Here is a 15,339-nt window from a genome sequence, read left to right on the forward strand (position 1 = left end):
TAGAATTAGATTAATCCATGAAATTACCCTAGCCCTTGTTCTTTGAGACTTCCTCCTAATGATGTTTTGGGATGTAGAAGGATTACAAGACAAATACCCAATAAAAGATCTGGTTCAGACAGTCACTTCATTCTTCCCACTACTAATATCATCGCCTTATACCCACATTCTTCAGGCTTCTGTCATAATATGCTTTTCCTTTGAGATTCCTTTCAAAGCTGATTTCACCCAGGTAAATATCTGAGACAAATGAGAGGATGCAGCATGAGTCACAAATGGTGATTTACCTCAAAAGGGCTGACACTGAGTCCATTACATCCCTCAATAGATTTTGCTTCTAAAGAACTTTATTGTGATTTCTATGGTCTTTTTTTTTTTTTTCCTATCCAATCCCCTACCCAACCCTGATACCTTTCACGGCACTCAGGGAATTTGAAAGAATCCTAATACTAATTTATTTGATCTGAACACACAAGAATAATAAACAGTCATGCCAAAATAACTCTATATGGCCAATGAGAAGCTTTAGCTATTCCTATCAGCAATAGTTTTTCCAATAATACATGTCTACATCACAGAGAATTCAGAATAAGTAACCACGTTCATTTACAAAAAAAATATAAATGATTGTGGGGGCTTTGTTTTTCAAAAGTATATGAAAGAAAAAGAAGGTTGAAAAGAGATATTGACAATGACATAGCTTAAAGCAGTAGTAAGAAAATGGACCCATGCAAAAAGCAAAAAGATAACAAGAGAATAAACAAATAAAAATTGCCCACTGCACAAACTGAAAACCTGCCTTGTTTGATTCTTTTCCCATTTTTTACTACACTCAGAAATATTCCTCCAATAATATTCTCTTATATTCAGTCTTAAATGTCTAACCACAAATAATTTATTAGTATATTATAATTGATTTGTACTTTGACAAGAGTAATATATAACTTTTTCCAAGAAATATTGAGAGTCATAAATATGTATCAGTACTCATTGATGTTATCCTTCCTTTTCATTGCACTTTACTCCAGAAGACATATATTTAACATTCATGTAAAATGCTTTCTTGGCAGTAGGTCAGTATCCTCCCAATGAAGAGCCCATTGATGATACAGAACAGAACTTCCCTTCCCCCTTAGCAGAAGACTGCCTATTATTCAGTGTCCTTTTTGTCACATAGAAGAACAGGGGACTTTTTATTCTTTCCAAGAAATGGCCTTTCAGATTCAATAACAACATGTTCTGTTCCTCAGGAAATAAAAGAAGAACGAGATAGGGCGCGGCTAGACTCCATGGTGCTGCTAATTATGAAACTGGACCAACTTGATCAGGACATTGAGAATGCTCTCAGCACCAGCTCCTCTCCATCCAGCACACCAACCAACCTGCGGCGGCATGTTCTTGTGAGCTTTGCACTTCTTTTCCCATGAGCATGATATGTCTTTACTGCATATAGTCCCCCTTGTAAATGAAACATCTCTGATGGCAGCATCTACCCACATGTGATCCTGATAGTGTTCACAAAGATCACTCAACTAATTCTATCCTTCATGAAAAGACCATTAAGAGAAATGTGTGCTTCAAAAGAAAATAGTTATTATCAGTTTAACAGGAAAGAGGGTCATCCTGGGAAATTATGTCTCCTACCTATGAAGTCCTTTTCCTTGTAGCTGTTTAGCAACACTATGTCAGTCTTGTTTAATATTTTATGTACAAAGTCAACAAATTTACATTGCATGATTAATAAATATTTGCTGCATAGATAGGTGGATGCATGGGTGGATGGATGGATTGATGGATGCTGGTTGAACTAATGCACATACTACAAGAAAGAATTTAAATGATATTAATTTGAGAACACTAAAATTAACTCAGCAAAATACAATGAATAAGACAGATGAGAATTTTATTCTACTATGCATTAATTTCACATAAGACAGATACTCTTCTGAGATTCTGATACTCAAAATAGAATTTGGAAGACAGATTCCAGACCAACTATACACCTTCATATTTAATATCAGCTCCATAGCAAATGGCTTAGTTTTTGCAGATCTAGCAAATGTGATGGTAAAATGTATTTATAATAAAGCCATGCATATCTTTTCAATTAATCTGTTACTTTTGTTACACAATAATAAACACATTAAGACAATACAATAAGTTGTGTATTTACCTAAGATCAGAGGGATGGAAAATCCAGCATATAAATTTTAATATCTACCTAAGTAGAACTATTTTGTATCAAATTTTTAGCATAGTTCTACCATTGATTCTGAAGTTATTTAAGACTTATTCTGACTGTGGGGCAGAATATTTTAAAGTAAATAAACAAATTAAAATAATAACTAACGTTAGTATATACTAGGTATTATTCTAAGTGCTTTACACATATTAATGCATTCATTCCTCACATTATTCAAATAAGTAAAAAGCAAAGAGAACTTAGTAATTGTATGTGCCGGAGATAGGATACAAACCCAGCCAACCTTGATCCAGAACCATGTCATGTAACCACTACACCATACTGCCTTCTCTAGCTGACTATAATGAAAATCTGATAGCTTTTACAAAAAAAAAAATTAAAAATTAATAAATATGGAATTAAGTACTTCAACCTAGAAAGCCAGTAAAAATGACAGTTTTGGATTTGTTCGTATCTTGCTGGATAATTTTTTTCTTATCCTTCAGGATTCATCTCAAATATTTTTTAGTAAAGTTTTCTCTAAATTTCTTGTCTTCACCGAGAGAATCAGTTACTACTTCTCTGGTGCTACCATAGTGCTTGCACATACTTTAGTAGGACATGTATCTAAATGGAGGATATTCAATCAAAGTAATCTGAAGACCAACAAGGAGGAATGTTTAATCTTGTTTATATGTGAATGATGTATAAGACCTTCATACTCAAGTTCATGAACACTTTTAAAACCAGAAATAACCATATTTTTCAGTAAGAGGTACTTCTTAGTACTTATTAATGTAGGCATAGAGCACATTTTGTTTTTAAACATTATCTGGTGTGAATGGTTAATCTCTCCCTATCTCTTTAGTCTCTCCCTTTTCCCCCTCTACACTGAACTTTCCTCGATCCTCATGTATTTAGAAGAAACGACACAGTTCAGATTTCTGCTAAATACACTCTGTATTGTCTCTATGTCAGAGAGCAAGAGATCCCTTACCTACTAGACATGGTTCTTTGTTGAAAAACAGGAGCAAAGGTGGGTGATGATTTTGGAATTTGCCTACATCTACATCTTCTGTCTCCATTTGAAGTAAAACTAGATTTTACATAACATGCACTATCTCATGGAATATCACCACATTGCTGAACGATGGTTGATTCCATAAATAAAGATCTACTTCCAAGCTTTCAGTTCAACAGATACTTAGACAAAATAATACAGGAGACTTCAACTGCAAATGTTGGAGTCTGCAGGCCTAGGTTCAAATGGCAACTCTACAACTAAGTATCTGAGAACATAAGAAAATTATTTAATTCCTCATCTTCAGGTGTGAAAAGGGAGATATTGTTTCCTAATTCATGGCTTGTTGGGAGGAGCGAATGAAAGAACAGATGTAAAATGTATTGCACAGATCTGGCACAGAGAACATGTTTAGTGTTTGTTAACTCTCTTTGCTTTTCCTAGTCCTCAATCACACTGGGCACTGGACTAAAGATGAGTAGAACATATTCTGCATCCCTCAAAACTTCTTTTTGGTCTTTATGTTTTTCTAGGTCTTCCCTTGTTCTTTATTTCTGTTCCTTGGTATTCAAAGCTAATTTTAAAATTTTCTCATCATCGAATATTTTCCACAGGCACTTTTCACTCCTTTTGATAATTGTGCTTTGGGATAAGGGGATTATAACAGCATGATTATGACCTTGATTATCCATCAAAAAGCACTGTCCCAGATTCAGAGGAGAAACTCCCTCTGGTACCCCCTCTCACTTCTCTGTGAATTTGCAGTTCAGCAGGAAAGACAATGCATACAATAAAACAATGACCTCAGTTTGAGATTATTTGTGAGAAAATGCTAGAGTGAGTTCTACCTATAATAAAGGATGTGAACAATAATATAGGCTAGAGTCTTTAAGAGTGACTTCAAAGTGAAAAATATATATATACTAAAATTAGGGTAGAGGTAAAGATTTAAAGGAGGCTATCTTAATAGAGTTTAACAAGTTGAAGTCAGATAAATCTGAGTTTTAATCCCATTCCTGTTACAGAATGTGAATTTGGTCAAGTTCATCACCTAAAGTCTTGGTTTCATTATTTATAAAATGATAATAATAATATATTACCTACCCTCCGCATAGAATTGGTGAACACTGAAGCAGAGAATAGCAGCATTGTCCTCGAAAAGTAAAAACACAATAAATGGTATATTTTTAACTGTTTATTATTTTGCCTCACAATTATTATTTGTTAGAAAGATATAAGGTTACACTGCTAATCAAAACATAAACAGGAAAGCAAAATTAATACAAAAGTTTTCTGATATTAATATAGGTCAAGTGTAAATGGTTTATAAATTACCTGCTACTTATAAGTCTACATTTGATGTTTATAAATTACCTGCTATGTGTAACTATTCATTTTATGTTGATTCTATTTGAAATTTTAATGAATCATAGTTCTCTTATTTTAAAAATTGTTTGTTTTTTCCATACAGAAACAAAATAGATGGTCCCTAATATGAAATTACTCAGGGCATGAGAAATTTGTTTAGGGATATGTTTTACACACACATACAACACGCACACACACACACACACATACTTAAAGAATGTAGTATTGCTTTTCATATTCATTATCATTGTTATGTCTTTTATACCCTTTCTTTTTTTAATACTTGTATCCTACTTTTTTCTTTTGTTCTTTTTTTGCAATTTTATTGAGATATAATTGACATATAACATTGTAAACATTTAAAGTGTACAACTTGATGATTTGACACACATATATTGCAAAATAATTACCACAATAAGGTTAGTTAACACAGCCATCACTTCATGTCATTACAGTTGTGTTTGTGTGTGTCTGTGCGCGTGTGGTGAGAATTTTTAAAATCTAGTCTCTTAGCAGCTTTCAAGTAAATAATACTCATATTATTATCATCTCCTTTTTTTTCTATAAGTTGGGCTTTTTTTAAAAAGTCTACCTGTAAGTAAAGTCATACAGTATTTATGTTTCTGTCTCCTTATTTCACTTTGCATAATGCTTTTAATGCTTTCAAAGTTCATTTTGCTGTCAGAAAAAGCAGGATTTCCTTCTTTTCTATGGCTAAATTATATTACATTATATATACATGTGTGTATGTATAGATATGTATATAAATATATATATATGTATATATATAGTTATATATATCTCACATATTCTTTATTCGTTTATTGATGGACACAGGTTGTTTCCATGTATTGGTTATTGTGAATAATGTTGCAATGAACACAAGAATACAGATATCTCTTCAAGACAATGACTTTGTTTTCTTTGGATAAATACTCAGTAGTAAGATTACTGAATCATATGATAATTCTATTTTTCACATTTTGAGGAACTTCCATATGGTTTTCTATAGTGGCTGTACTGATTTACATTCCCACCAACAGTACACAAGGGTTTTCTTTTCTACACATCCACATCAACATTTGTCTTTTTGATAATAGCCGTTCTAACAGATGTGAGGTAATATCTCATTGTGGTTTTGATTTGCATTTCCCTAATAATTAGTGATCTCAAGCATTTTTTTTTTTTATGTACCTGCTAGTCATCCGTGTGTCTTTTTGGGGGAAAAATGTCTATGCAGGTATTCTACCCATTTTTAATCAGACTTTTTGCTATTGGGTTGTGTGAATTTTTAAATATATTTTACATATTAATCCTTTATCTGATATATGGTTGCAAATATTCTCTTCCTTCCAATTCTTTAGGTCGCCTCTTCATTTCAGAATTGTTTCTTTTGCTATGCAGAAGGTTTTTTAGTTTGATATAGTCCTACTTATTTATTTTTGCTTTTATTTCATGTGTTTGCTATTGTATCAAAAAAATTATTGCCAAGACAAATGTCAAAGAGGTTTTTTGGTATGCTTTCTTTTTGGAGTTTTACAGTCTCAGATCTTACATTTAAGGGTTTAATTGATTTTGAGTTAATTTTTATAAATGGTATAAGCTAGGCATTCAATTTTATTCATTTGCATGAGAATATCCTTTTCCCAAAACCATTTATTGGAAAGACTATTTTTTTCTCATCAAGTATTCTCGACTCCCTTGTTAAACATTAGTTGACCGTATGTGCATGTGTTTATTTCCGGACTCTTTATTCCACTGGTCTGTGTGTTTGTTTTTAATGCCAGTACCATATTGTTTTGATTACTATAGCTTTGTAATATAGTTTGAAATCAGGAAGTGTGATGCCTTCTACTTTGTTCTTTCTCAGAATTGCTTTGGCTATCCAAGATCTTTTGTGGTTTCATAGAAATTTTAGAATTTTTTTTCTATTTCTATAAAAGTGTCATTGGAATTTTGACAGGATTGGACTGAATCCATAGATTACTTAGGGTAGTATGGACATTTTCACAATTTTTATTCTAATGCAATATCATAGGATATCTTTCCATTTATTTGTGTCTTCTATTTCTTTCATCGGTATCTTATAGTTTCTAGTTATTCTTTCATAATACAATATTTAATGAGCATGTTCTAGGTGCTGGCACTATTCAAAGATCTGGGGATGTATCACTGAATAAGACATGAAAATCCCCTGCTTTTGTGGCACATAGACTCCACTAGAGGAAGACAGGCAAGAATTACAAAAAAAAAGCAATGAATGAAGATGAATAGATAGCAGATAGGTGTGTTTGTTTGGGGTGGGAAGGAGAGGGTGGGGGAGGGGGATGAGAGAGAGAGAGAGAGAGGAAGCAAAGGACAGAAAAAAGAAAATGGATAAATATAATTGATATGTGCTAGATAAGCAAGGTAATAGGATTTAAAATAGAGAATGATATGCTGTGGAGATTTAAGGGGAGAAACTACTTCATCTTGAAATGTCAAAAGACACTTCTTTGGGGTAGTGATTTTCAAACCGAGATGTGAGTGACAAGAAAAAGGCAGAAAAAAAAAATCGGGGACAAGAAAGGACATAGTTCCTGTCGCAGAAACCAGCTGGTGTACCCAAAGGGCTGGCAAATAGCACATACTAAGAAATGAGAGAATGGAGGAGCATAAATTGGGGTACAAGGTAGATGGTATTTGACTATGGGAATCATGTTAAAGATGAGATATAGAAAGAGTAGATGCAAATATACTTAACTCATAATTTTCTCCGGTGAAAATTGTAGAGCAATAAATCCCTTTACTCCCACCCATCTGCATTCTCCTAACCCCTATCTTTTCTCTGTGCTGTCAGGCCACTATATAACACAAAGAAAGCATTTAATAAATTGAATGCACAGACTTTGGAGAGATTATCAAGTAATTGCATTCATTCAGCAGGTGTCTTATCCATATACTATGTACTAGTTACTAATAACAATATTTATAGTCATGGGTAATATTTAATGAAAATTATCATATGTCAGTTACATGTACTTTGCATATATCTTAGTTAATCCTCATAAAACTCTTTGAGCGTGTGCTATTATTATACTCAGTTTCAAATGAAGAAATTGAATTGCATGTGACAAAACATAATTTCTGCCCTCAAATATCTTATAGTTCATTAGATCGACAAACTGTTGCACTAAATGATTTCAGATCGTTGTAGTAGGTGTCACCATAGAGATCTGGTGAAACATAGAAGAGAGTGAGGTATGAGAAACAAAAGCTGTCTTTTCATTTGACATCCACAACGACCCTGCATGATGGGTGTTAAGTAAGTTACTCAAGGACACACAGTGAGCAAAGGGTATCTGTGGGCTTCTAACTCCTGACTCCCTGCAATGGCCATGCTAGCTCCCATTGCTGCCTCTCCAATTCACAATCAGCTGTCAAATTACCAAAGTTGTATATTACCTTTTTCACCAATATTTGCTTTCTAAAACCAGACCCTCTGAAGAGTACAATTATTATTACAAAATAATGCATGATTATGGTTGACACGTCAATGTCAGTTGGCAGCAACTAAAATGTCTCAGTGTGTGTTGGGACAAGGAGGCAGCCAAAAAGTACTGTTGGCAGGGAGCAAAGCATGTAGAGATGTGCATGCCCTTCACATCAGTGCATTTTTTTTTTAACAGGATCCGGAGTCAGGATCTGAAAGTGGAGCAGATACCATTTCTGTAAATCAGGCACAAACAAATTTGTCTTCTAACATCGAGTCCACTGACCTGCCATCTTCCACCCTAGTCGCCAATTCTGGAACCAAACCCAAGTCTACGGTAAGTTGTAAATTATAGCAGTCGGTTTCAAAATGAAGTGTTGATCATCAGGTAAGAGTTGATATTTCATCTATTCAATGTAGCAGAAATACCCTTAGTTGTAGAGACTTAATAGTATTTAATTAAGTACAACCCAATGCATCATTTTATAAAAGATAACACAAGTACTTTGCTAAAATAGGTTATGTTTTCAGAATTATTCAAATATGGTATTAAATTTTGTTGCCAGATACTCAGAACTTTAAAGAACCAAGAATATAAAATCTGAAGATGGCTCTCCCTGCATTATTATCCTGACCACTCAGCTTACCAGTTGGAAAATTGCCTCTCTAAGTTTAGATAGATAGATGTTAGATAAGACAGATGATAGATGATAGAGATAGATAGATAGATGATTGATAGATTAGATAGATAGATAGATAGATAGATAGATAGATAGATGATAGATAGATAGATAGATACATAGATACATAGATACATAGATAGATACATAGATAGATAGATAATAGATAGATAGACATATCAAATTTATGTGGGTATTAAATGACATAGCTCCTGTAAAGAGCTTAGTAAAATGCTTGGCACAGAATAAATACTGAATAAATGTAAGCTACTATCATTATTATGATGTTTCATTGACTTTACAATGCTAATAAAGCAAATGAAAAGGAGAATTACCATATATAATATTATAACATGGTGGATTGTGAATAAAAAACATTTTCCTTAAGTAAAAAAGTTGAACTGCACAGGAAAGCAGTATTTGACTCTAAAAGGTAACATTTATGGAGGAAGTAATTACTACTTCAAATATCTAAAGTCTCAGCAGCTCCAAAATAACCTTTCCTAGTTTAGTGAAAATCACAGAGTTGTATTATTTTTTTAATGTGCATGTTAGCTTAACACAGAGAAACAAGTTTGGATTGCTTGTTTGCCTGTCTTTAAAATAAAAGATGTGCCTGAAATAAGACTCAAAAGAGAATACTCTGAATTTAAAACATAGTATGTTAATTTACAATAACATCTAAAGCATTTTTGTTGGAATGAATATTTATTGAACACCTACTGTATGCCGTGCATTACGCTAGATGAAAAAGACTGGAAATAAAATATAATCTCTGTCTTTAAACAGCTCACAGTCTAGCAAAGGGAGGTATGGATGTAAAGAGAGAAATGCAATAACATGCCTTATCATGGTACTGCAGACACTGGAAATAAGAAGAACCAATGACATACTGCACAGTGCAGCTTTGCGCTACAGTGAAATAATAGGGTCAAAAACAATGTGTGCCAACAGGCTGGCTTCAGTGAAATGTTGCTCCCCTTTTTCATAATAGGTAAAGAAGGTTGAAATGCAAAATTATAAAATTAAACTTGATGATCTCATTTTACCACATTCTTCTTATGGAAAAAATAAAAGCCACTCAACATTTTTAACTTGAATATTTGGGAAACATTGGTGCATTGGCATTTTGAACATCGGGGACGAATGTGGGGTTGGCATAAGGAAGTAGAAGATAAATTCCCTTTTTAAAAGTATTTGTGTTTAAAATTGCTTTTTACTATCTGCTATTATCCCGAAGAGCACTTCCTTTCATTCCTATATTTATTCTATGTTTATCTTTTACTTTATAATAATTATCATTAGCATCCACTATTTCTCCCTTTATAGTTACCTTATAAATAATTTGTAACAATTTACACAACTCTGTGTGGAAGTTCCTTAGCCTTTCTTCAATAATCCTATGTTTATAAATGTGGTCAATATATTTCTACTGAAATATATACTATTTTTTTTATAGTAACTGTCTTTGGCAAAGTTTTAGAATGAAAAACATAAAATCATCAGTTTTCCCAGGACTGTAATCTCTTGGAGTACTATATGATGGGTTTGTATTCAAATTTTCATGTTTTGACATGTCAGTTCACCAAACTATTCACCTCACAGGCAAATTTGAGAAATACTTAAAATCAGTTATTCAACAGAAACATATTTTTTCACACACCACAAATCAAATATTTTCTGATATGATGTCAACTTTGAATGAAATCGATATTAACCTTTATTCAGCTGTTGAGGTGTGATTTGTTCCCTGGGCACACAATCGCAGCTTCGTAGTGATGCCACAATTCATTAGACAGTGAACAGTGAGCATCATTATGTAATTGACTTATGGTCCAAACACAGTATTCCACTTCAAGACAACCAAAAACTGCTTACCGCATTAGACCAACACTGTAGGTAAACGTAGACAACCAAACGTGCAACTCTGTCCACCTACTGAACTATAATTTAATACAATTCTCTAACCTGTCATGAGAAGTACCTGGAAAAAAAGAGAAAACTTTGATGTTAATTGCAAGTGACTTTTAGGAAATTTCATAAAGAAAATGGCCAATAACAAAAGTAGCTTTAAAGAATAGGCTTTTGTTTTGTGGAAGAAGTGTTATTTTAATTTGGTTGTATGCATTTTATTTTTTGCTGCTGTTGGTGTTGTTATTTTCTTGAACATTCCCTTTTCCCCACAATTTGAAAATAAGTATGGGGCCATGGATGAATTTTACGTTTTTAGGTGTTCCTGGGTTCAAATATTAGAATGAAGTATTTTACCTATTTTATGAGAGTTTAAATATATACATTCCCCCCTTAATCTGAAATTTAGAGAATAAACGATATGTAATGGAAGTCTGGCTACTTTGTGAAAAGAGGGAAAACTCTAGTATTCTACAAAACTGTTCTTTTCAGCATAAACTAAAATTTCAATTTTAATATTAAATAGAAAGATTAAATTCTAAGCACACTTACTTCTAACATACACCTAAAATGAACTAACCTGCTTCATGATGTCACATTTTACAGAATGCTTACCTTCATTTCAAAATTATTTAATTTTACATTTGAATAGCTGCTGTGAAGTCTATTTATAATGGTGACTAACTTCTACAAATATTTGGCTTTCCTTTTGTGTGTAAGGTCTCTGGGTTTCTAAGTGCCTATTTTTCCATAAGATTTCTTCTTTTATATTTATTCTTAGAATGGGACCAATGAGTAATCTTCAGATTTTTTCATAAATACCATGTATATTTCATGCTGAAAATTGAGCATTAAAGTAGATTTCTGAGATGTATTTCACAAAAAAATTAAAAAGTTAAAGAGTAGGCTATCCACTACCAAAAACCACATTAGAAAAAAAGAGGTCTAGTGCTCCACATCAAAAAGTTCATTAATTCTTTTCTCCAAATTCTGTGCTTTGTTACTTTGAGGCAGTCTCATAATCCTTATATACTAGACACTTCTGCAAACAACCCATGAGAAGTCACATCATTTTGCGTAAAGTGTTTTGATTCACTGTAGAGCACTACAGTCACATCTCTCTGGCCATGGTTCTCTGTTGCTTGAAAGATTTTAAAGCTGGATACTAAAACCCTATAGTTGTTGTTGTTTTTCCTAAAGATACTAATAAGTGTAGGTGTTCACTAAATCACTATTAGTCATACATTTAGGAGGAAAGAAACCAAGCTCTGGGTAAGGAAAACAACATATTTTATTTGTAAAATAAGTAACTGGAGGAACAGGGAAAGTCTACAATTCTGCTATGTAGAATAACCAGAGCATCATTAGGAGGGATGCATGTTTTTAATTTAGTCCAAATTCCCCTTCCCACTCCCAGATATTACTTTAGTTTTCTTGTGATAGAATTCTGATGAGACTCTCAATCATTTGGGCATGTTGGAACCATAGCTAGACAGAGCAGCTTTGAGTATATCCTAAGCTACCTAAAGAAATGTTGTCATATTAGCATTCATATCAGAATGTATTGAATACTGGAATTATATGATAACTGTTCTGTCGAATATATCAAAAACAGCATAAGTTATTAACATTCTTTGTTATAATTGCTACCAGGTGAAAGAAGACAGACACATGTTATTCCAGCTCAAGGTGGCAATGGCAGCTCTAATTCCACAGATTGAATACACCCCTGATCTTTCATCATTACTACCAAAATAGTGATGAGATAGATTTGGGGGAAACAGCAGTTCATGGTGGGCGGGAGCTGAAAGTAAGCAAAACTCCACCCAGCCAGAGACTGCCAACTCCTTTAAAAAATTCTGCCTAAAGGCTGCTAGAGGATGACCAAAATAAATTCTCAAGAGTATGTCCCGGCTGTAAGTTTGTGGTCATTTCAAGATAATTTTAAAAAAGAAAAGACTTCAGTATCACAGTCGATATAATAATTGAGCCTCTTTTACTGATAATTCCAAAATTGCATGGTCAACCTAACTTATTGTGTAGAAAAAAAAAAAAAAAAAACTCTCAATATGACTCCCAAACTCAACTGCTTATGCTCTAGTCAGTTTAGTGAGACATTTTTAACCAACTATTTTTTTCTCCCCTTTGGCATAATAAAAGCAAAGGGTGATTTTCTGGTCTGACACTCACTTATCAATAGTATTGTCCTCCCTAAAAAATAAACATTTTAAGGTGGGAGAAGAGGGAGGGTGATGACACTGTGTAACAAGTTTCGCATTATGTTATTTTTAATAAACGTTATTAAAGTTTAGAACATATAAAACGAGATCTTATCTTCCCTTTGACCAATGAGACATGGTCTGGCCTATATTGTTCTCGAAGTTATATATTGGCCACTGTGCACATAAGAACGGTAAATTGCCACTCACAGTATTTCTATGAATCTCTATCTAAACCTGGTAAAGAGCAATTGTAGAAATATGAAGTTTAGGACAAATCCAGAAGTTTTACCCTGGTGATTATGGAGAAAAGAATTTTCTGCCCATGTAATAACATCAAAAATAAAAAGAACAAGCATTTATGGAGTGCAAACTACATAGCAGGTAATAGATTATAGACTAGTGAAGCACAATTTATCGAATCCTCAAAACGACCTTTGAAGTAGATACTATTATTGTCTAGAGTTCATCGATGATGAAACAGGGACCTATAGTATCTAATCTGAGTTGCCTGTGGTTTTGCTGTTAATAAGGAATGAGGCCAAGATGGCACCCAGGTTTTGCATGCTCCTAACACTGCTTTACACTGAGATTCACATGCTATCAGCTTGACTTCAGAACTAATATAAATTGGTTTAGAATGTCATTATAATGGAAACAAAATGTCACTAATGTTTGAATTCTCAAGGTACGTAAGAACAGTTTCATTGAAAAATAAAGGTCAGTGTCTGATTCATCAAAGAATGGCATAGTATATATTATTTTAACATCATTTTCTAAATTATAGAATGGCAGAAGATATATTATTTTAACATCATTTTATAAACCATTTATTTACCACAGTTTTTTTGTATGTGTTTACATGTATATATAGGTATATACATATGCATGTGTATCAGATTTTATGAACATTTATATACACGGGTTTTTGAAAAATAACATAAGGGATATTTTCTGATTGAATAATTCCTAACTATATGATTAAATTTTTAATAAAGTCAGATTAGTAATTATGAAGTTGCTCTATAGTTGCAAGATTATTATTTGATATAAATTTTAGTAATATATTTATTGATTTTGTATAAGACTGCTCCTCAGGATAAATGTGGAAACCACAAATGCAGATTTATTCTGGATATGGAGTTTGGTGACAGTGTCAGTAGCTGGGTAGGAGATTTGAGGTTTAGAAAGATCTGAGAAAGTATTTCAAAAGAGAAAACCATATAAGATAGAAGAACAGAGGTCAGTGGGTGCATTTTACAATCAATAGTCGACTTCATTGTTGCATCAGTTAAAGGAGGAGTTCCATGTAAGGCTGCTTAAAAATAAAAATTATAAATCTCGTAAAGTATTGCTTTTCTGGGGAGTTATTTATGAAAGCTGTCAGGGACAATCTGATTAGGAGTATGACATTAATCCATGATGAATTGGCCCCACAAAATTAGAAAAAAGAATTCTTAACATGGAATTTATGGATGGATTGAGAAGGGTGCCTGTATCCCCTGAAATTGTATTTTAAATTATGTATGCATGTCAGTATTTACACATGGGAAAATAGTCTAAAAAGACTCTGCAAGACTCTGATAATGAAATGTTTATTCTATTTTTTATGATTCAGTCAGTTACCCAGTGAAGAGATCTAATAAATGCGAGAACATCTTTGTTTCAAATGATACACTTCAGATACCCTGACAGGAATTATTTTATTTGGATTAAATAAAATTTCCTAGTGGAGAATCGCATGGCATCCCTTTGCCATAAATTAGGCTATGCTTCATGATTAAACTGAAGTCATCATGCCTGTGATACCCTGAATGGTATCTTCAATTGAATATATCAAATGGTATATTCACTACAATCAAAAACAGCTTGTTGGTTCTGGAGTCCAACTCACATTACTTTAAAGTATCATTTAAAACTCAATTCACAGGCAAAATTTTAGTAATATCTAGATTTGTTTTACTAGGATATTATATACTATGGTTTTGCTTAAATAGTTATCACTTTAATTCTTTTAACAAAGCTGGTAATTTCACTAATGCTGTCTACTATTTAAAACAAATTAGAGGGATAAATCACTATCCTTTTACAATATGAATTGCAAATACTCCTTTTTACTGATGTTTTGGAAAAAATGCAAAGTAATATATAAAATTGGCTAGAACTTGAACAGTATGTCACATATAGTAAGTAAAGAAAATAATATAGTAAAGGAGAAAATAACACAAATAGAATTTTTAAAGAACGTTTAGTCACCCTTTTCTGAAACATCAAAGAAATAAATGTTAGTATAGTTTACAATCAACGAATGTAAACAAAAATGTACTGGTCTTAGAAAAATGACTTTGTAATGCTTTTGAATGTGGCAGTTTAATTTTGACATAGCTAAGCAATAACATTAAAGTATGTGAATTTTAAAAGAAATACTTGTCTTTTTCACTAAGGTTCTAATTGTTTTATGAGAAAAAAGAGCAAAGCAAAATATA

The 15,339-nt window shown here is 32.8% G+C and overlaps 1 protein-coding gene and 1 long non-coding RNA gene across 4 annotated transcripts in view; one reads left to right on the top strand and one right to left on the bottom strand.

Annotated features, from left to right (window-relative positions):
• DLC1 (DLC1 Rho GTPase activating protein) overlaps nt 1-15,339 on the top strand; it is a 351,657-nt gene that overhangs the window by 92,591 nt on the left and 243,727 nt on the right. For 2 of the 3 annotated variants that reach the window (XM_036228700.1, XM_036228701.1), the window contains exons 3-4: nt 1,251-1,400; nt 8,240-8,380. In XM_036228700.1, coding sequence (XP_036084593.1) covers nt 1,251-1,400; nt 8,240-8,380 — 291 coding nt within the window. The remainder of the gene's footprint in view (nt 1-1,250; nt 1,401-8,239; nt 8,381-15,339) is intronic. The other variant, XM_036228702.1, reaches the window with a different exon arrangement.
• Nucleotides 1-15,339, bottom strand: part of LOC107504131 — a 124,552-nt gene that overhangs the window by 18,801 nt on the left and 90,412 nt on the right. The window lies entirely within an intron of this gene.

The sequence above is a fragment of the Rousettus aegyptiacus genome, unplaced genomic scaffold, assembly GCF_014176215.1.
Source record: "Rousettus aegyptiacus isolate mRouAeg1 unplaced genomic scaffold, mRouAeg1.p scaffold_m13_p_11, whole genome shotgun sequence".
Lineage (NCBI taxonomy): Eukaryota > Metazoa > Chordata > Mammalia > Chiroptera > Pteropodidae > Rousettus > Rousettus aegyptiacus.